The sequence below is a fragment of the Diadema setosum genome, chromosome 5 (assembly GCF_964275005.1).
Source record: "Diadema setosum chromosome 5, eeDiaSeto1, whole genome shotgun sequence".
NCBI lineage: Eukaryota > Metazoa > Echinodermata > Echinoidea > Diadematoida > Diadematidae > Diadema > Diadema setosum.
The window spans coordinates 43,896,811-43,920,552 of record NC_092689.1 but is presented as its reverse complement, the minus strand read 5'-3'; the positions used below and the strand labels follow the sequence as shown (position 1 = coordinate 43,920,552).

Here is a 23,742-nt window from a genome sequence, read left to right as displayed (position 1 = left end):
GATAAATTTGTCACAAGATAGGCCTACTGATGACTACATCTATACAGAGACAGCTTGCAAAACTCTGTTGTGTTAATGTCATGCATATCTTAGTAACATGTCCTTTGAATGTCACTTAGTCTAACGTGTCGTGTATATGTGACTTTTTTTTCCTTGACCACAATGCTGCAACAACAATTCATGAATGTACTTAGTCTACAAACAACATTATTTTAAACCAAACACTAACTATGCCACCAGTCCTGTATTATTATAACTCTTGTGTTCTTCTCATTTGCTTGTGCCATATTGCTATACCTGCCCTTAATACAGTCCAGACTTCATTGTACGGGTAATTCAGGAAAGTGTTATTTGGCCTATTGTTGAAATTAATGATAAAGTTAATGATATCGTAATTCATGTATACATACAGTTAGTTGTCATTGTTTACTTAAAATTAGGTGATTATTCCCCAGTATTATGACCCAACATACTATGTGATGTGAAACACATTTCAATATTGTACAAAAGACTCACAGATAAGAATTTTTATTTTATTCCATCTTTTTTGTTGGAGAGGACATTTTTAAAAATACCTGTTGAAAAACGCATGAAGAAGTGGGCAGTAGATCCTTCATTTAGATATGCTCAATATATAGCAGTGTAAAGACCAGTTATGCGGGAAAATAGAAGGGTTATTCAGATTTCTGTAGAATGTGTAGTGTCTTTTAAACAATCCTTGTGTATGTTCATTTTTTTTCCAACATGATATTATGTAATTTGATAATGGTCTGTGAAAATGCTAAGATGTCTTTCAATTTGTATATGAAAAATAATATGTTTACCTAATCATGTCTTTTGATGGGAGATGATCTTTCCAAGTGACTCCTCAAAGTTATAAATGTATCCCTCTCCCCTGAAGGTAATTCCCCGAGTTGGTGTAGTTTGTACAACTGACTGACAGTTTAGCACTTTCTCACGCATGCCCCATTATAGTGTCAACCTGATCGTTTTAGGAATTTCTGGTTCATTATCAAGCCAAAACTACGATAGAAAAACTCACTTTTAGCCTGCACAAACTCTTGATAATCTATTTTCTAGAGTAAGAAAGGGAATAATGATGTGTTGGTCTGTGCTATCCCCCCCCCCCCCCCCCCCCGGTGATTACAGATGCACAGAGAGAAACAAAGCAAAACCAAGACATCAGTACAAAATTACTACACTTGTAAGTACAATGTAGTTTGGAAAGTTCCTCATTATGTTTTGATAGTAGACATTTTCACTTCCAAACGATGCATGATTTCATTTTCTTCCTCAAACTTTCCGGCAGACATGTTGATGAAGTCAAGATTGTTATCACAACTTCTGTCATCATGCTTCCAGTGTTCCACCTCAGTGTGATTGGTAGCAAATGAAAAGTTAAAGGTCATAGTAGTGACTACATCATGCATTGTGTGAAGTGGGATATTCTCTGTGTACGTGTACATGTCAAATTATGTTTCAATGTCATGATGTCCTCTGTTGGCATAAATTGTAATTTTTTGAATGACGTGATTGACATGACAGCTCATTAAATAATGATCATAATTATCAGCGAGAAGTGAAAATGACCTGTGTTTCAGTGCTTATCTGTACAACTTGTACAACGTACCTCCTCACATTTTGTGAGAAGGCTGTTTTATTTGTGCCCCCAGGGTAAAGTGACAGAGAGAAATCTACTATTGGTTTGGTTTGCAGTTCACCAAAATGCAAAACTCTCCTCACATAATTCACACAACCATGCAAACCTTTAAACATCATAAGATTTGTTATTGTAACCCCTTTCTTTTACGCATTACATTTTACCTCAGGAGAAATATTTTGAAGATATATCATTGAGCCTTTGTGTACAATATTATTGGGATAAAACAGATGGCCAAGGAAACATCAAACTTGTGTTAAGTACATTTGTATGTGAAGAGTTTGAATGCACAAGCAGATTAACACCATTTTCAAAGTTCTGTTTTTAAAGTATGGTCATCATCAAAAAGAGAACAATCAGGTCTTCAATGATACTGCACAAGTTACATAACATATAATTTTGAAGATATTCATGTGCCTATCAGATTAAAATGAAAGGTTGTAAAGATGTTGAATGTACAATGTATAGGTATGTGGGTATGCCTGAATGTGTGAATGTGTGTGTGTATGCTTCAAAATGTGTATGGAGTATGTATGTACACTGTATGAACATGTGTGTATGGGGGGGGGGGTGGGAGGGGGTATTGATACTTGATCCCCCATACTGGATTGCTCCAGTAACTTAACAACAACCATGCAAACTGGATTTCAAGTATCATAATAATTAATGTCATAATTATTGTTGATAGAAAAATTATGAATCCTTTTCTAACCTTTTGGACACACTCATCACTATCAGTGGGAAATCAAGCATTCAAATGACTACATACCAAATAGGGATATTACAGGGTAACATTTCTGTGCATTGATAGATAACAAACTCGGGAACCAATCACAATTATGCAAATTTATTCTGTGTAGTGGTAAGTTGTATATTCTTTCACACAAATATGTCACAATATCAAACAAGTTTAAGTGTTCTGTTCAGTGTAGACAAAATAATTTTTGCAGCAAGAACTGTGGGAAAAACGGGTTGCCATCAAACTTTAAACTACAGTACATGTAGTACCAATACTTAACTACTTTTTGGCATTGGTATTACAGTGTGTGGGCACATCCCTAATATGTTCAGTGCAAGTAAGTACGCTGTCACATGAAGAGCTTCCGCTATTGTATAGCGCCCTCTTGTGTGTCGTCATTGCACAACATATCCTGTTTCCGCTATCGATGCTTTCTCATCGCGTGGAGGAATATCCATGGTCCCTTGGGTCAACGCTTTGCCAGCGCTCCACAATGTTTTGAGGTCAAACATCGTTGTACACGCATCCATGGAAACACATGTGCAAACAATCAGGTAGCCCCCAGGTTCAAGACGCATCACAAGCGAACGAAGTGAACGAACCACACTATAGCTGTCAAGTACAAGGTACATGTACAGTGCACTAGGCCGCTACAGTATTCTCTACAGATGTGGAGAATTTTCAGTTTGTATAATGCATTTTAATTGTTAAAGCAACCATTTTAAACTGTTCGAGTTAATGGCATGATTTCAAGAATCATTCAAGCTTCACAAAGTGGAAACCGCTTATCGTGAACCTTGAACGGAGGAACAAACCCTCTGACCGAATACACATAGGAAGCACTCGACCTCATGAGTGTTTTGTTTTGTACATGTAGTTTATCATTTTTTAACCCTGTCAATAAACATGGTATGATTGTTGTAGTGTATAGTATATCATAGTGTAGTTGACTGAAATTTCCAGAGAGTTGACCTCATCCAAATCATCCTTTCTCATGTCCTTGAAAGAATCGGAAGAGTGGGGCTCGAGTACGACGAGATCACGTTCACTGATTTGAAACCAGTACATCAGCATGTAAATGGGATAGCTACGTGAGTTTTGCAGTTCAAGCTCACTTTTTCTGAAAAGGAACGATTAATATTTTGTTCATGTTCTTTTAAGATTCAATGAAAATGGATTTTAGAGGTACATAGATTATAGGAAAGCAGCGGTAGTAAAAAGTTATTTTACTTGTCAATATTAATACCAAACTGTAGCTCTGTACACGAAGGCTGTCCAGCGCAATAAGCTGTTACAGCAGAGCACTGTGTGGCAATGAGTCGGTCGCACTGTTCTGTACGCCTAGCCCCAGAACGAAGATAAAAAAGCTATGCACACACTCATCGAACATAGCCTACATCTATACACACGGGCAGATGAATAGTTTGATTAGATAGATATGTATTAGTCAAGAGAATAAGAATTCAGAGGGATGAAAATGGGCTACAATCAGAGATACATATTTCATAAATTGTCACCCTCTACTAGAAGTCGATCAGCAGTTACGATCTTACAAATGCATTCGTATAGACGATGACAATAAAAAAAAATGCATCTCTCACAGTATATAGGTAGACAGTTGTGTAAATAAAACGACAGATATAGACAACATAACAAATAACAATGAAAACACCGTTAACAATCAGCTTTAAGTCATCTAGATGCCTGTATTATGTCCGGGAAGGAAGAGATTCCTGCTGTTCACTGTCCAAACAAACCCAGTGACTACAGAGACTGCCATCTCCCTTGAACATTATGGTTTGCACGTGTGACCTTTGGCCCCTTTAGAAGAGAGTGATGTATCTGTCAATGAAATCAATTTGAGTAGCAGTTTAGAATTTCGTTACCATTGGTTTTTTTTTTTTTTTTATGTAGGCCTATAGGGCCTATACGTCTATTGTCGAGGTTACGCGTATGTGGGTGGGTGTATTCCTCTATAAACCTCTGCACCGTATTTGCCTACCCATCTATCTATCTATATATCCATCCATCTACTAGTATTCATCTATCTATCTGCAATGTATCTATCTATCTATTCATTTATCTATCTATCTATCTATCTATCTATCTATCTATCTATCTATCTATCTATCTATGTAGTCTATCTATCTACCTATCTACAGCGTATCTATCTATCCATCTGTAGGTCTGTCTATCTTTCTATCCGTCTGTCTGTCTAATTATCTAGATAATTTATCTTTCTACCCTTTTTACTCTCATTTTCTCTCTCCCTCTCTGTCCGTCTGTCTGTCTGTCGCTATCTGTCTATCTATCTATCTGTCTGTCTGTCGCTATCTGTCTATCTATCTATCTGTCTGTCTGTCGCTATCTGTCTATCTATCTATCTATCTATCTATCTATCTATCTATCTATCTATCTCTCATAGCATTTTTTTTTAATGAAAGAGCAAGGCTGTATGGGGAAGAAGAATTCATTTATTAGTCTTTTTTAAATTGTCATAATAATATGGGCATTGATTTATAGCCGATCATTGCAGTACAAAGATCTGAGAATAGTCCATCAGGACTATTCTCATCATCGGAAATCCCTTTTTAAGATGACAATTCGCATGCATTAGAGCATCTCACATGCACCCATGCTCTCGTTATGACGTTTTAAGTAAAATTGAGACTTATTACAATACATCGTGAACGTCAGGGTAGTTGGAAAGTTCGTCATTCAACAAACATCAGAACTCTGTATTACTTTGGAACCTCGCAATAGATTTCATGGTTAAAAAAGGGATGGTATAGTTTCGGTTGAGACCTAATTTCAGGTTTCTACCATTTTTGGTGAGATAATGAGAAACCTCTTATGAAATATGAAAGAGCATGTAATTCTATGAGGAATTCAACGTTTATTTGATGAAAATTGGTTTTGAAATGGCTGAGATGTCCAAAACAGAGCGATTCTAATAAAGTGTGGGACCCACATTTTATTATGATCGCTTTGTTTTACTTTGTTTTTGGATATTTCAGTCATTCCAAACCAGATTTTCATCAAATAAACTTTAAATTCCTCTTAAAACGGTATGCTCTGTACTATTTCACAAGTGTTTTCTTGGTATCTCGCAAAAAGTTAAAAACCCAATTCTCATTTCCACCAATACTGTACCATCCCTGTAAGTGACCGTGATCGCCGTGGATTTTCTTTATAGTGTTAAAAAAAGATATAATAGTTCTACAGCAATTTTTAACAAACAACTATTCTTGATTTTTAGCCCCCCCCCCCAAAAAAAAATAAATAAATAAATAAATAAATAAAATAAAAATAAAAAATAATAAAATCGGTATTATCTTTTCGAGATTGATAGTAACGTACGGTAGTTGAGGAGATAAGAAATTAGCACTGGATTTTTCTTTAGATTAACGATACAAGTAATATCAGTCACAAGAACAAAACTGCTCCACAAGACCACCAAATCATGATTTGGCCCCAACTTACTCAATCATACCTCATGATTTTTTTTATTTTTTTTTTTGCGATCTTGTTCCTTTTGCTCCATCATGCTTATGCAATGCTTATTTTACCATGTGATGTAAATTGTGGTTCATTACAGCCTTGAAGGGGAATGAAAACCAAATGCACACGTGCACGGATTGAGTGAATGCGCTAATAAAAGTTGTAGAATCAGAATCGGCAATCCGTTCAAAAGTTATACAGTTTTTGAAATTGCGGCGTTGTCATCGATGGATAGAAGGACTACAGGGATTTGTGATGTCACTGTATAGGACAGCACATGAAAGAAAAAATGTAATGAGAATTCAACTTTTTTTATTTTCAAAGCATAATGAAAGAATAACTGGCTCACCTCTTTGAGAAAGCAGGTGGAATAATTTTACCCTCAACATATTTATATCAGTAAAAGGTGAAAGAAAATGTGTAATGTTCAATAAAAGATTGATTTTTTACTTACATCTTTTTCACTACTGTGACATCCCGAATTGTTGTAGTCTTCTTAACCACAGATGACGGTACCAAAACTTTACTTTTTCATAACTTTTGAACTGATTGTTCGGTTTTCCTCAAACCCCGCTGACTGAGGCATATCCCTCCAAGGTTCTACTAATCATTACTGCATTTACTCAATCCACCCAAGTATAACATGAGGGTTTCATTCCTTTTAACGGCATCATAAACTCAATGAATGTAGGTATAAGTCAAACAGAAGGATAAAGGTAGACTTAACTGAATCATAAAGATGCTCCATTTTCTATTTTACATAATCTATTGTCCATCGGTCAATTCTGGTTTCAATTATCGACGGATATATCCAACCAATAGCGTCTGTCGCCAGCAACAGCTCGTCTGGACGTAGAGGGCGACAAGGTCACTGTGTAAAGTCCTCCGTTTCCTTTGAGGAGACTCCGCGGGACGGAACAACTGTTCTGCTCAGGGACTCACTGTCGTTGTGCGACGATAGATCGAGCGCCCAGTACTGTCTGCTACCGTGCGCGTGTGAGGACGCCGAGTTGAGTTCTCTGCTTCGAATCTGTAGAACCAGGACTGTGCCTAGTCCAGGACTAAAGTGAGACAGGAATACCAGCCTCGTTCTTCTTGTCTGCTTTAATTGGCACTCTACTTGTTCGGATAAGCCAAGAGAGGCGCTGTGAGAGAAAGATGACGAATATGTTCTGGTTTGCTCTCATCGGGCTCTTTCTGCCCATGGTAAGTCAACATCATTTGGCTCTCTTTTCACCATCCGTCTTCTTGAACCCCGATAAGGTGGTCCGTGTCTAAATATCTTTTCTATAATAAGAATCAACAAATTGTGATAGTTTGAATCTTTGAAATACACACTTTTACATATCCATCTTGTGTAGCATGGTTGTGATATCAAGCAAAGAAACTTAATCATTTTATTTGTTCTTTACGAATATCTTCATCAACAACCAACAATGCTCCCAAATTTCGATGTTGGCTCCTGAAATCAAGTCCAAGAGATAGGTTGCAACGTTGTCCAGGATAAACTCGCTCCACAGTCACCCTGAGGACTCAAAGTTAGTCACTTTAATGACGTACCGCGGAATGAAGAAAGAATATTGTTATGCAAACCATGCAAGAATAATATTATTCTATGATTTTGATTACAGCAACACCAAACATTTCTTTGTGCTAATTCGTATTATTTTGCTTTATTGTGCTGTGCTTTTTATTATTCACTGTGAACTCGCTACGATTCGAAACACATCAACTACTCAGTGAGAAAAAAGCTGAACCCGATATCTCAAAATATAGAGAACGGCATAAGCGTTTCTCTGTTCTCATATCATGCACTTAGTTATGTATGTGTAATATTAATTTTGGTGACATAACCGATTATCGCCCGTCAAGTCCACGTTGAAGCATATCGGGTACTATATTCAGATCAACCCAGTAGGTTTCCAGGACATTTTGACAGACCGACATTCCTCCGAGACAGGAAACATATGCGTTTCCCCAGCCACGAGAGGTAGGGGGCCTGCTAGAAACGGCACATACGGCATCACCTAGGCAGGGGGCGTTGGTTTATATAGAATACAAAATTTATGAATATGATTACATGCGTAGTATATTCCTCCAGAATGCAGTGCGATGTTTAGCTTGCTTTCGAAAGCACTGTCTAAAGGTGTCAATGTACAATGCAATCATAATTTATAACTGTTGATGCGTTGTTCCGCTCATCTGCTTTCTTGTTGGGATACATCGCATAAGATGACCCCCCCCCCCCTTCCAGGAAAAAAAAATCCTTTAATGAAGATCTTCTCGTGTATCTGTGATTGGAGAATAGGTTTAGTATCAAAAGTTACGCCTTTATTTGAAAGTATTTATTGAAATCTCATAGAATATAATGCTCGTTGAAGCATCGACCGCCAATAAGTTTTATGCGCGATATCGTGTGGACATATTCTGCTGTCACCGATTGTGAAATTAATCTGCTCAAGCCCCAAATAAGATTTCTCACTATTAGTGGAATATCATTTATTTCCTATCAACCAACTTCTATAAATGAAGAGATAACGCAGCGCACACACAGACAACATAATCCTAGAAAAAGGCAAAGGCTGGCAGTTGTAGTACGGTACATAATGTTCTGTGTTGTATCATTTTGCAGTATCATGAGCAAAGACATGCTTTATACATTTGTGAAATGATTATGGTAGTCATGATTCAGTTGAAAAAGATAATGTACCAGATTAGTACTCTCTCGAAAATTCCCTTCAAGCGTTGTTTTTACTATAGTGTAATGGTGTAAAAAACAAAGATGTTATGAACATTGGTGCACTGCGTAGATGAAGGTACATAACTGGAAAGGGCATTCACGCTTAGTCACTTTAAAAAAATGCTATGCCAAGGGAATCACATCAACACAATCGCCGTTGTCTATCAGTGGAACACAGCCCACATTATGACCCTTCCCTCCTCCTCCTCATCCTCCTCCGCCTCCGCCTCCATCCCCCCCCCCTCCCCCCCCCCCCCCCCCGGGGGAAAAAAAAAAACCCACACACACATACATCGTGCCCACTCCTTATTACTGGTAATTGGTAAATCAGACCTTGGAAATGGAAAGGTTCGAAATCAAATTTCATTCCAAAGTAGATCGGCGGACTGCAGAAGCGAGAACGTGACAAGTTATAAACTTGATAGTGATTGAATCTGTGTGAAAATAGCAAAAGACACGCACTACTGCAGTTGATTTAGACGTGTGTTTGAGAGGTTATGAGTGAATACACCTGATCAACGAAGGCTCTTTACTTTGACATGGATCTGCGATTTCTTCACATTATCAGACAAGGACTACTAGTCTAGTGTGCTATTCGTGCGTGTATCTTTATTTCGAAAAAGCGTTCAGTTAACAAATGAAAAGGGTAGTAATAACTATAATAGGTGCAAGAGTAGACAATACATGGCTATGAGTGAGGGATGTCTTGTGAAAAGATATTGTTATATATTGTCAAATCATGGTGGTAATATGATTTTATCTTGAAGATGAATGACATTCCATATTCCATTAGGCCCTGTATCGCCTAACATTTATCGTTACCTCTCTACAAGCACTTCACAACTAATGATGGTGACATAACATTTATACGTCTTTGAAATTAAAATGTATAAAATTTAAATCATAGACTGTGCGCATGCAGGTATCTGAAATACGATACATCTATAAAAAGATGGCACACAGTTTAAATTGTGTAGAAACTATTCTGCAAATTGTTCACAATTCATGTGATAACCGTTGAGTTTACAGTCCTCATATCATCGTCTGCAATACATTCCAAACAAACATCTCGTCAAATCTCGTTTCGCGAACGGTCAGTGCTGTCTAAAGTTGCATGTCCGCCTTAACAACTCTGGATATCTTTGGCTAGCGCTTCGTCCGCCATACCGATGGCCGTGAAACGAACACGCCACGCACTGACGGCATTCCACGAATGTTTGGCTCTCTGGGTGAGTGTGATGTATGGATGGTAACACTGCGACTGCATAAGGCTGGTTCGGACAGCGATTACAGAGGCAAGCTTTGGTCCGTAGTGTATGGTATCATTATTATGAGCATAGCAACGCAAGTACCATATAAAGGAGCCGCCTTTGTGTGAGCGAATAGGCCTACAGCGCCTTCATAATTGCTTATGACAACTTTTCCCACGTTATCTGGTTATGCGACAAATTATAATTTGATACGCACAAACACACGCAAATACAAATTCAACCACAAACCATGGAGATACCATGCACAAACAAAGTACTAGGCCAATTGTTGGTCCTATCAGAATTATGATTATGGATGGATGAGGATAATTCATTGTGGATATGCATCTCGAAATGACTGGACGAAAAAGTTGAAACTGCAAGTTAAGGCACAACACTGAGAAAATGAGACAATTATGATTGCCAACAGTAGTGTCCAAGTGTTTGTCTCCATGAGATATGAAAATCGTTCATCGTACTAGTCCAAGTTGTTAGAACACTACCCCAGTTATCATCTGAAATATAGAGTGCGTTGTTTTTCTTTTGTTTCTGTTTCTGTTTTGTTTGTTTGTTTATTTTTGGTCCACGATTCATGCTGATCTTGCGGCTTTCTTCATCAAAACTTACAATTTCTTTCCCCAACATGTGTAGCCAAAATACATTTGTTCATGATACGTGGGGTGTCGTGAATAGATGTGACTGAAAGTTCGCATTTATTAATTCCAACCATTCAATTCAATTCAATTCATTTTATTTTCATACTTCTCATTTATGAACATTACAACAGAAACCAGACAAGTTCTTTTACCTTGTGAACAATGTGCAGAAAACAAACAATATACAAGGTGATAACACAGTAATTACATGTAATGATAACTGGTCAAAATCGAAATCGAAATGGGGTTGATCAAAGAGAAGTATGACGGGACCTACATGAAAGCTAGCTTTAGACCGGGGGCCCAGAGCATTTATTCAGCTGAAAAGGGTCACACTTTTTAATGGTCTCATCATATAGGGATGTGTCCAAGGGTCAATAAAATGCATTGCTGGCAAGTCACATCCTGTACCGTAAGCCTAGGGGCAATTCCATGGGAATGTGGACATGGCACTAAAATTTCAAGTTTATTATATTGCAAAAGAATTACTCATTATGTATTACCCATATATTGAAGTTGAAGAAACTCAAAGAATTATATCAATCGGTCAAATATTTCCTGAGAAACAGCTACAAATGTTCAAGACAATTTTTCAGTCATCCAAATTGCTAAAATGCATGCTTAACTTGATATACATTTTTTTAAAAGAAAAATCCTGCTAGCACTTCAGTTAAATCATTTTAAAGAAGCAAATTGGTTCTACTTCAGTTTCCCATGAGAAAATTTCTATGCCACCTTCAAAAAATTTTTATCACCACCTGAAAGTTCAGCCCTTGAGCCATGTAACGCGAGTTACCGAAACAAAAAATATCTTTCATTCTGAAGGAAGCAGTGGGGGTAATTTGTTGGGAATCATAATTTTCTAAATTCATCACACCCTGATACTGTACACAGGATGTTGACTTGAATAAACACTGTCATCACATTAAAAAATGTCAATGAAAAGTGTAACGCGAGTTACCATGTAACGCGAGTTACCGGTATGTAACGCGAGTTACCGACTATAAACACAAGTTTCCACCAACGTAAGCAAATTTTAACACTTAATTGAGCTATATCATGGTGAAAACAATCAAACCTAGTGTTATACATACTATGCTGGACTGAAACAAAGGAGAGTAGCCTAATAAACTGTGATTGTATAATACTAGCATCAAGGCCACTGATCACATGCCACATTGAGGAGTCTAGCCAGGCTTACTGCATGTGTACATAGTCTGTACATGTACATCCAGCAGTGAACGAGGTTAACCTAAAATTTATCTTCTGAAATTCCTGCATTAGTATTACAGAATTTTTATTACAGTAGACCTATAAAGCAGCAAGTGTTGGTTCTAATACTTATTCGGTGGTCTAGTGAAAATGACGCCTGTCCGGAGATCAGGAGGTTGTGGGTTCGAATCCGGCCTGCTCAAGTACCCATGTGTGCCCATGATTTTTTATCATGGCTACTAATAAAACACTGATCAATTCAGTTTTTATTATGTTGATGTAGGGCAATTTGTCAATTAGTTGCAATAATAACATCTCAACGAAAGAATTTCATGAATTTGAATAATTATGCAGTACCCGCTGCATGATATAAGGATTAGAACCAACACTTCTAGTCGGGCGGAAGTTCGGTGGTCTAGTTGCGAGATGATGCCCGTCCGGAGATCAGGAGGTCTTAGTTCGAATACTGCTCGAGTATGCACGCCCATGACTTTTTTAATCATGGCTACTACAAAAACACTGATCAATTGAGTGCTTATTTAAGTTGATGTAGGGTAATAAGCCAGTTCGTAATTACACTGTAGTTCATGTACACATTGGTACAAATGACCTTTCTTTTCTCTCAGTTGGTTCGGCACTTCACTCTTTTTCAAAGTGGCATAATGCATAAAACTTGCCTGACATAACAATTTATGGAATTCATGTTCAAAAAAAGAATGAACTTTCATTTCGATCAGGGGATCAGAATACTCCCATCAGTTTATAATTTAGCAAGCATCCATTTCATTGTTTTGTATTGAATGCAGTAACAGCTTATTTCCTTTTATATTGCAAAATACCATTCTTGCTGTCAGGTGGATGTGCTGGCAAGCATCATTTAGATAAGGATCACATGAATAATCATCACATCACAGATGCTTATATCAGTGAATTTACAAACCAAAATGCCTGTTGGGACAAATGAACTTTTTCTGCTCATGCGCAAAGTGGAATTACGAACTGGTCTATTTGTCAGTTAGTTGCAAAGAAATTAGAGTTTTCAAAAAGACAGGATTTTAATTTTTGAAAGATTGTAGGCTTTTTTGTAAACTTGTTTATAGGGTTTGATACTTTTATGTTTTGTTTTTAAAAGAATTTCAACATCTTTCATTTTTACACTCTGAAAATTATGTACTTATACACCTAAATCATCTGGGTATATATTGAAACATATTCAGGGTCTCTTTGAGGAGTGAAGCTCTTTTTAGTCTTAAAAACATTCTTCTCTATCAATTGGGTTGATTAGTAAAATATTTGTTTAACATTTATTCATTTTACTATGTACTAAGCATCTCTCAAAATATTCAACACAAGATTCAATGCCATCAGAACAGTTGTATGTCATCAATTTGTGTCACCCTGTGTTAGTGGACATAATGTAACGCGAGTTACCGTAACGCGAGTTACCGATAAAAAGGCTCCCTACATTTTACCAGGTCATTGTTACTCAACTTTGATAGTGTTAATTCATGAGTCCTAACCCACTATCAATTCAAGGTAGGAAAACTTTTATCAGGATTGTCTAGTATGAGGAGACTTTCCAAAAAGAGGCCTTTATAGAATTGACCATGTCCTTTTTGTGTAACGCGAGTTACCAAAATTAAATGATTCAAGAATCCCAACATGTTTGTCCTTTATTTTTCTTTTTGGATTCATTTAGTTGGTGTATGTCTACTTAACCAATGATGAAAAAAGTAACTTGTGGATCCTTCCAATTACAAAGATATCGGCACATTATCCCATAAATGTACCCATTATTTGTAACGCGAGTTACCGTGGAATTGCCCCTAGGGACCACAAAAAGGGACCCCGAAAAATGGATTTATTCAGCCGAAGGGGGTCACGGACAAAAGTTGGTGGATATTGTTCCTTTGGGTGTACTTATCATGAAAACAGCAATGCCAGCTATTTTATCCTGTACGGGGCCCCAGACAGTAGCCCCAAAGGGCCCCAGAAATATGGTGTTATTCAGCTGAAAAGGGTCACGGCTACTTTCTTTTGCAATGGAAGTAGTTCCCATCAGAGATATCCAAAACACCAATGCCAGCTATTTTATCCTGTACGGGGCCCTAGACAGTAGCCCCAAAGGGCCCCACCCCCATAGGCCTACGTATAAACACACACAAACATTGATTTTATTCAATTAAAAAGAGTCAGGGATAATTTCTTTTGCAATGGAAGGAGTACCAATCAGAGATATCCAAAACACCAAAGCCAGCTATTTTATCCTGCACGGGGCCCCAGACAGTAGCCCCAAAGTGCCCCACCCCCTATAAGCCCTACGTACAAACACACACACACACATTGACTTTATTCAGTTGATAAGAGTAACGGCTAATTTCATTTGCAATGGAAGTAGTACCCATCAGAGACATACAAAACACCAAAGCCAGTTATTTTGTCCTGTACGGGGCCCTAGACAGTAGCCCAAAAGTGCCCCCCCCCCCAACATACATACTCACACAATAGTTTCATTCAGCTGAAAAAGGGTCACGGCTAATTTCTTTTGCAATGGAATTAGTACCCATCAGAGAAATCCAAAATACCCCCCCTTACCCCCTCCCCCTCCCCCTCCCCCCCCCCCCCCCCCCCCCACACACACACATTGATTTTATTCAGCTGAAAAGGGTCACGGCTACTTTCTTTGCAATCGGAAGTAGTACTCATCAGAGATATCCAAAGCACTAAAGCCAGTTATGTTATCCTGTACGGGGCCCCAGACAGTAGCCCCAAAGTGCCCCCTACACACACACACACACACACACACACACACACACACACACACACACACACACATATATATATATATATATATATAAATATATATATATATATATATATATATATATATATATATATATATATATATATATATATATATATATATTGGTTTCATTCAGCCGAAAAGGGTCACGGCTAATTTCTTTTGCAATGGAAGTAGTATCCATCGGATATCAAAATACCAAAGTCAGATATTATTATCCTGCACGGGGTCCCGTACAGTAGCTCCAAAGTGTTTTGCTTTATTCTCTTTATTGTGTGCATCTCTTCTTCTTAAATATGCGCTCCTTCGTCTTCATTTTCGCAACAACGACAACGCGCCCTCCTCATCATCATCAGTTTTGCTGTTCTGGAAACATTTTCCAGCGTATCGGCTACGTTCGATTTTAGAGCGGCGAGAGCGGAAGACGTGCATAATTGAGTCTGGGAAAGCGTAGGAACAGCGTAGCTAAAGCGGCCAACAGCGTTATCGAAGCAGGAATGAAGCGTCGTAGGAACAGGCCTTGATTTTATACGAGAGTAGAGAACTTAGTGAGAGCGTCGTTAAAGCGGGAAGGTCGTGCTTTGATCAAGAAAGCGGCGTAGCAGCGGGACCATGTCGTCGGTGTCTAGTTTAGACTATATTTCCCGTTCTTGTGCCGCTGTTACTACGGTCAGAAAAACCTGGAATTGTTACGCTCATCCCGCGGTATTTACACTGTCACTGCTCTCTCCCCGTTTGAGCTACGATTCAAAATAGGTCAATTTTGATGGGGAGATGAGGAAGAAATTTTGAACCAGTTCAAAATTTCTTCCCAATCTGTAAAATTGCAAGATCCAACCCCATCACCCAAACGCTGCTGCTACGATGCTCCCGGTCCCCGTACACTTTTGCCGCTCTCTCCCGATCTGACAGATTGAATAGATCGGGATGCAGATCTTGATAGTGGAATTACATGTGGGGACACTTTAGGAACACTCCGTGGGACCCCGTACAGCTATATAACTGGTTTCGGTGTTTTTGATACCTCCTTGAGTACTACTTCCATTGCAAAAGAAATTATAGCAATGATTCTTTTCACTTAGAATAAAATAATACGGGAGCACTTTCCAGCTACTGGCTGGGGGCCCCTTAACTGGATGGGTTTGTGTTTTACGTATCTCAGCTGTTAATTCCACTGCCAAGGAAAATAGGCATACATGACTGTTTTCACCTAAAAACAATTAATTCATATGGGGTGGGAATACCTTGGGGCTATACCTGTCAAGGGCCCTGCATCCGGGCCAATATCGCAACTCTTTTAATCGAATTCTTAAATGTTGAATTAAATTTAGCAAAAAATTCGCCTAGATGACATGGTAGTTCAATGTCATATTAATCTCTTCATTCAAATTTATTTTGAAACATTCACATTACCTCTAACCTTATTCTAAATAACACTTTTTCAACTGAAATCCATATATAAGACAAGTACCATTCCACTATCCGTTCATTCATAAATTCATAATGATATAGTCACGTGATTACATGCTGCGCTCGTTCATTCAAATTGATTTCTGGCCTTCTAATTTAACATGTTCTGCAGTCAATTAAACAGATATGTTCATGCTTGGCCTCTTTCCTTATTTTCTTTCGTCGTAGTTATTGTTTTGTAAGCATCATAGCATTTCATGTTTTCGTATTCGTTTAAGAGACTTTGACACCATTTTTTAACGTGCTTTTTGAATCCAAAGAAGTAAGAAGCCACAAATTATCTGGCCGTTACGAGCGCTTTATTACGAGCGGTCGGCCAGTTACAAGAAGTCAAGGTTATGATCCTCAAATGTGTGTTTTTTTTTTTATATAATTCTTTCTATGTCTTCTAGAGATATACGTCTGTATATATTGTGCTGTCATGACTATAAAAAATGAAGTTAAGCTGCATTACCGGTACACGTATAGGCCTATAATGACATGTATATGAAAGAGAAGGAGCGTTACCAGTCTGGTTACAGAACACTTTTACTGCTTTATAACAGTAATTTATAGATGAAACGAAAACACACATAGAAAGACATGTTAAAAAGATCTGAAACAAAGAAATAGCATGATTTGAATTTGAATGAACACGTTTGGAATTTGACTGTCTTTCGCGAAATTTAATGACTGAAATACACTTTTCTGCAAGTCAAGGCGAATTTGAATGAACGTAGGGTACCAGCCAATTTGAATACCCATTTTACGAATTCGAACCTTCTATCAAAATTAATGAACCAACAAAAGTGCGAAATTGGCTGGGAAAACCTAACTGGCTTTGATGTTTTGGGTATCTATGATGTAAACTAAGGCCTACTTCGATTGTAAAAGAAAAACAACTATGACTCTTTTCAGCTAAATGATGTCATAATAATTATGTGAGGGAGGGGCACTTTATGGCCACTGTAACCTGGGCCCAGTACAAGATGAAATGACTGGTTTTCGTAATATGGTCATCTTGGTTGTGCACTATACAGAAGTATGCTTCCTTTGCAAATTTCTTGAGTGTTTTGCTACTGTAACCTATGGGACCCCGTATACAGGATAAGTGACTTGCTTTAGTGTTTGTGATATCTCTGTTCAGTAGGCCCTGATATTAACGTTACAAAAGAATTTGTAAGACCATTTTCAGCTGATTCACAGTACATGTATAATGGATGGGACACTGTGGAGCTACTGTCTAGGGCTCTATGCAGGATGAAATAACTAGCCTTGGTGTGTTGAATATCTCTGATAGGTACTTCTTCCAGTGCAAAAGAAATTACACGTGTTTGGGGCTATACTGTGCGGGGCCCCATACAGGATAAAATAACTGGCTTTGGTATTTTGGATATCTCTGATGGGTACTATACTTCCATTGCAAAAGAAATTAGCCGTGACCCTTTTCAGCTGAATGAAACTAGTGTGTGTGTGTGTGTGTGTGTGTGTGTGTGTGTGTGTGTGTGTGTGTGTGTGTGTGTGTGTGTGTATGTGAGTGTATGTGGAGAGGGGGGGGGCACTTTGGGGCTACTGTCTGGGGCCCCGTTCAGGATAAAATAACTGGCTTTGGTGCTTTGGATATCTCTGATGGGTATACTTCCATTGCAAAAGAAATTAGCCGTGACCCAATTTGGCTGAATGAAACTAATGTGTGTGTGTGTGTGTGTGTGTTGGGGGGTGCACTTCGGGGCTACTGTCTGGGACCCCGTACAGGATAAAACAACTGGCTTTAGTGTTTTGGATATCTCTGATGAGTATGCCTACTACCAATTGCAAAAGAAAGTAGCCATGACCCTTTCAGCTGAACAAAATCAATGTGTGTGTGTGTGTGGGGGGGGGGGGGGGGGGGGGAGGGAGCAATTTGGGGCTACTGACTGGGGCCCCGTGCAGGATAAAATACAATTAGCTGGCTTTGGTATTTTGGATATCTCTGATGGGTACTACTTCCATTGCAAAAGAAATTAGCCGTGACTCTTTTCAGCTGAATGAAACTAGTGTGGGTGCGTGTGTCGGGGGGGGGGGGGAGCTCCTTTGGGGCTACTGTCCGGGGGCCCGTACTGGATAACATAGCTGACTTTGGTATTTTTGATATCTCTGATGGGTACTCCTTCCATTGCAAATGAAATTAGCCGTGACTCTTCTCAGCTGCACGAATGAAATCAATGTTTGTCTGTGTTTGTACGTATGGCCTATTGGGGGTGGGGCACTTTGGGGCTACTGTCTGGGGCCCCGTACAGGATAAAATAGCTGGTATTGGTGTTTTGAATATCTCTGATGGGAACTACTTCAATTGCAAAAGAAATTAGCCGTGACTCTTTTCAACTGAATAAAATCAATGTTTGTGTGTGTTTGTACGTAGGCCTATGGGGGGTGGGGCCCTTTGGGGCTACTGTCTAGGGCCCCGTACAGGATAAAATAGCTGGCATTGGTGTTTTGGATATCTCTGATGGGAACTACTTCCATTGCAAAAGAAAGTAGCCGTGACCCTTTTCAGCTGAATAACACCATATTTCTGGGGCCCTTTGGGGCTACTGTCTGGGGCCCCGTACAGGATAAAATAGCTGGCATTGCTGTTTTCACGATAAGTACACCCAAAGGAACAATATCCACCAACTTTTGTCCGTGACCCCCTTCGGCTGAATAAATCCATTTTTCGGGGTCCCTTTTTGTGGTCCCTAGGCTTACGGTACAGGATGTGACTTGCCAGCAATGCATTTTATTGACCCTTGGACACATCCCTATATGATGAGACCATTAAAAAGTGTGACCCTTTTCAGCTGAATAAATCTTCTGGGCCCCCGGTCTACTTGTTTGGCTGTAAGCCCCGAGTAATCAGTGTTTGTGAAAAAGAAACGGAGAACGGATAGAAGATAAGACCAGAATGATGTAGGTTGCCAAATTTTATGTAATAAAAAAGAAGAAGAAAAAGAAGAAGAAGAAAACAAACAAACTATACATTAATATGAACTTACTGTGACCGAGCCATCATTATTATACAGCCTACTTTGTATATATACTATAACCTATTGTTGCATTAAAACTTTCACCAGGATATGATCAGTAAGACACAAAAAGTTAACATGTACAGCTATTAAGCCATTTGGTGCCTGCCGTCAAGCTCTGCATAGAAGGTTAGAGAGGGGTAGAGGGAAAGAGGAAGAGAGGGAAACGAAGTAGAATGTGGAATTGCTAATGATGAATTCAGAGAGCCTGATGGCAAGACCCCAAATGGAATCTGCAACGTGTTGACAAAATGTTTGATTGGACAATAACATACCACAGTATTACATAAGACATTACGACTGTTCAGTGTCTGCAAAATATGCACTCAATAAAGACTCTTTCAATTTACGTTTAAAGGAATATAAAGGCCCGGTCCCACTGGCCGACGGACACAAAGCGTATGCAGAAAGGACACAGCGGACGAGCAAAATTTCGGGGATGGCTTCATCCGCTTTCATCCGCTCCAGAAATTGACAAAATTGGCGAAAATTGGCGGTAACAGAACGGAAATAGAACGGACGTGGGTAGTATGTAGTGGGGATGTCAAACGGATGTTCATCGGAAGCCTAGCGGATGAAAGCGGATGGAAGGGGATGACAGCTCCGAATTGGTTACCGGAGATAATTGCGAAACGGACGCATAGCAGAAAAAGCGGATGCAGAGTGGATGCAGAGCGGATGCAGAGCGGATGCACAGGGGATGCTTTCGAAATGCTTTAGATACGAGATGCATACGCTTACATCCTTTCTATTAACGTGCTATTAACGATGTAAAGACGTTCCACGTACCATATCTTTCCTCCCTCTTTCCGTTTTTAGCTGCAGCGGATGTGAGTTGCGAGGATGCCCAGAGGATGCAGAAAGGATGCAGCGGACGTTTAAGGGATGCCGCACGGACATACAACGTTTGTTGCTCGTATGTCGCGGATTTACATCGTACACAGCGGAAAGTTCATCCGTTCTAAAAGTTTTAAGCAGCTTAAAACTTTTTGCGCGGATGAAATCACAGTGGACGGATGCTCGATGGATAGAGCGGATGAAACACGTATGCGATGGGTACACAGCGGATTCGTAGCGTTTTCCAACGGATGGCAAGATTTTTTGTACGCTTTACATCCTCTTTGCATCCGTAAGTGCAGTGGGACCGGGCCTTAAAGACGAGCAGCTTGTTATTTCGGGGGAGAGGTCATTCCAGTATCTAGGGCCCGTATACTTTATCGTTTTTTTAGCGAAAATTGTTCGAGTACGTGGAAGGTGAAATGCGTCACTTTGGCGGGTAGGATAATTGTGAATCAAATAGTTTTTTCTGAACATGCGAGTGAAAACATCCGGTAACTCGTTGGCAGAAAATTTGTACATAAACATGCCGACGTTGTAACTGAACAGATCTGATATTTTCAGTATTTTATTTTTCAAAAATAAATCATTCGTGTGGGACAAATATCCGACATGGTTGATATTTCTGATGGCACGTTTTTGAATACGGAACAGTATATCAAGAAGATTTCTAGTTGCATTCCCCCACACAAGAATACCATAATTAAGGTACGGAGTAATCAAAGTAGAATAAAGATTAAGCAGAATTTGACTTGGAAAAACACTCTTAAGTTTATTAAGAACACCCGTATTTTTAGAAAGAATATTACTTAAATAACTAACGTGGGATTTCCAAGATAAATCACTATCAATAAAAAGCCCTAAAAATTTTATACTACTGACTTGATTTAATTCAGTTTCATTAAACTTAATATGAAAAGGAAGGGTTTTAAGACTATTGCTAAAAAGCATACAATGAGTTTTATCAATATTAAGTGACAATTTGTTGGCGTATATCCAAGATTGCACAGATTTAAGTTCTTTATTCACTGTGTTCACAAGAGTATAAGGATCTCTGTGTGTAAAAAACAGATTGGAGTCGTCAGCAAAACATATAAAGGAAAGAATTGGCGAGGAACTGGGAAGATCGTTAATGTACAAAATGAACAATAGTGGGCCTAGTAAGGAGCCCTGTGGAGCACCACATGAAATTAACTTTAACTGAGAATCACGGCCATTTATACTCACAAATTGTTTTCTGTTTGATAAATAATCCCGAAACCAGTCCAAAGCCTTCCCACGTATACCATAATGTCGTAGCTTGTAAATCAAAATATCGTGGTCAATTGTGTCGAAGGCCTTCGAAAAATCAAGAAAAACTCCAATAGTGTGGGAGACATCATCTATAGCATGAGCAACTTTGTGGATAAAAGTGAGTAAGGCATGGGTCGTACTGTGGTTTTTCCTAAAACCAAACTGGGAGTTACAAAAAACTTCACACTTTTCAAGAAATTTGTGTGTGCGCGTGTATACCAACCTTTCAAGAAGTTTTGAAAATGAAGTTAACAAAGATATAGGGCGATAATTTGTCACAGATTCTTTTTGTCCTTTTTTAAAAATTGGTACTACTTTAGCTATTTTCATTTTTTGTGGAACTGTGCCAGTAGATAACGATAAATTAAAAATGTGTGTTAATGGTATAACTATTTCATTAATGATGTTTTTAAGGAGAAAATTGGTGATTCCATCACATCCAGAGCTTTTCTTAGTGTTCAAATTTAGCACGATATCTTTGATTTCTTCTTCAATGACAGGTTCAAAAAAAAGAGACTGCTGATTCTGGTCTTTTAGAAAGTAATAAAAATCAGTATTTGAATGCGGAATACTGCTGGCAAGATTAGGTCCTATGCTTACAAAGTATTCATTGAATACTTCTGCCACATCAGCTTCATCTTCAATGTACTTATCATTATTAATAATATGCCTAGGTGGTTCGATGTTATTTTTAGTGTTCAGCGCTTCATTTATCACCTTCCACGTACTCTTGATGTCATTTTTATGCTTGATAAATTGCTTTGAAAAATACATTCGTTTGGCTAAACGTATGGATGATGTAAGAACGTTGCGATAATGCACATACCGAGACCGAGTTCGACTGTTTGGATCACTTCGGTATTTGTAGAAAAGAGCATTTTTACGGTTAATAGACCTCAGGAGAGATTTCGTAATCCATGTTTTTTTTGGAACCTTTTTACGGTTTGAACGAGTAAATGGCTTCACGGGTATAATGGAATTGAATGCGGATGATAATATTTGTGGAAAGTGTTCAAAAGCTAAGTTTGCATCGCTTTGGTTATTAACAATTGACCAATTAACGGATCCTAGTCTCTCCCTAAGTCTATTAAGATTAGTTTCTGACATTTCTCGAAAACCAGAATTGGGCGAATAAAAAGAGGCATTACTTATGTTAACATTGGGCAGAACAGCGAAAATCGGAAAATGATCGGATACATCAGACACTATTACACCAAACGTGATACTGGAAAGAGAACTATTAACAAAGATGTTGTCAATTAGAGTTGCTGTGACATCTGAAATTCGAGTGGGCTTCTTTATAAGAGGTGAAAAGGACTCGGATAACATCACATTGAGGAAATCTTGGCATGCGGAGTTGGTATGACAGTCTAAAAGGTTGAAATTGAAGTCACCCATGATAAAACAACTTTTATTCTCCAAATATTTATCAGCTAAAAGTACGGATAAAGATTCAATAAATTCAGTGGGGCTTGTATTTGGAGGTCTGTATATTTCACCGACAACAATACTTTTTCTATTTGGAACCCTAATTTCAATGAAAATACTCTCAATAACTTCAGACATTAAACTGAGTTCGTCTAAGAGTTCATAATTCAAATTCTGAGTGACGTAAAGCCCAACTCCGCCGCCTTTTTTACCTGCCCTGTTTTTTGTCAAAAGTGTGAAGCCATCAATGGTAAATAGCGAAGAAGGTGATGTTTCATTTAACCAGATTTCACTGATTCCGATAACCTGACTATCAAATTTAACTTGATTCACGAACATATTGAATTGATCAAAGTTTTTGTTTATACTCCTTATGTTAAAGTGTGAAATAAAAAATTGGTTTGGATTAGAATGAGATAATGAAATTATGTCGTCTTCAATGTGGTATTCTGTGGGTGGTATTTGAGGACTGGTGTCGTTTACATCAGAGTCAAGTATCAGTTCGTGAGCTTGTGAGTTCAAAAAACTAATTATATCAGGGTTATTACCCTCTTCGCTATTTGTGGCATGTACGGGTACATCCTCTTTGTCTTGTGCGTGAGCAGACATAACAACAATTCCATTATTCATATCATTCACACTATTTGACTCAGCCATTGTGAAAAAGTTTCAGAACAGTGGGTATTACATAAACTTGTTGACACAAAACTCTGCTTTTGAACTTGTTTGCTGCTTGCTGTTTAGAGAGAAGACGACATTCACCTGGCTGAGTTATATAAGATGCTTGAGTAGCTGGCAAAGGAATGTCTGTAAACAAAACATGAGCAAGCATTATGCGTAAACCAAGCTTGAAGTACGAGTACAATTTTTGTCTTGAGGTAGGAATTTCACGGGATGATTTACAAAGAAAGATACCTGCGTTTGTCAGTACAAGCAGCAAGAAAACTGTATAAAAAGCAGGGAGAGACACTGGAATGACTATTTTCCCCTTTGAAAAAATGTGACACATTTGAGTAGCTACGTAGCTACATGAGGCAAGCATATTAAATAAAGTCAGACATTCCTCTTTAGTGATGTCACAGTTACGTGACTAAGACGTCTATTTTGAGGTGCCCACAGGACGTCACGTG

General features: G+C 38.6%; 1 protein-coding gene across 1 annotated transcript in view; it reads left to right on the top strand.

Annotated features, from left to right (window-relative positions):
• Window positions 1-6,893: 6,893 nt before the first annotated feature.
• The window catches only part of LOC140228332 (SPARC-like), a 42,409-nt gene continuing 25,560 nt past the window's right edge, over window positions 6,894-23,742 (top strand). The window contains exon 1 of the mRNA XM_072308559.1: window positions 6,894-7,106. Coding sequence (XP_072164660.1) covers window positions 7,059-7,106 — 48 coding nt within the window. The 5' untranslated portion in view covers window positions 6,894-7,058. The remainder of the gene's footprint in view (window positions 7,107-23,742) is intronic.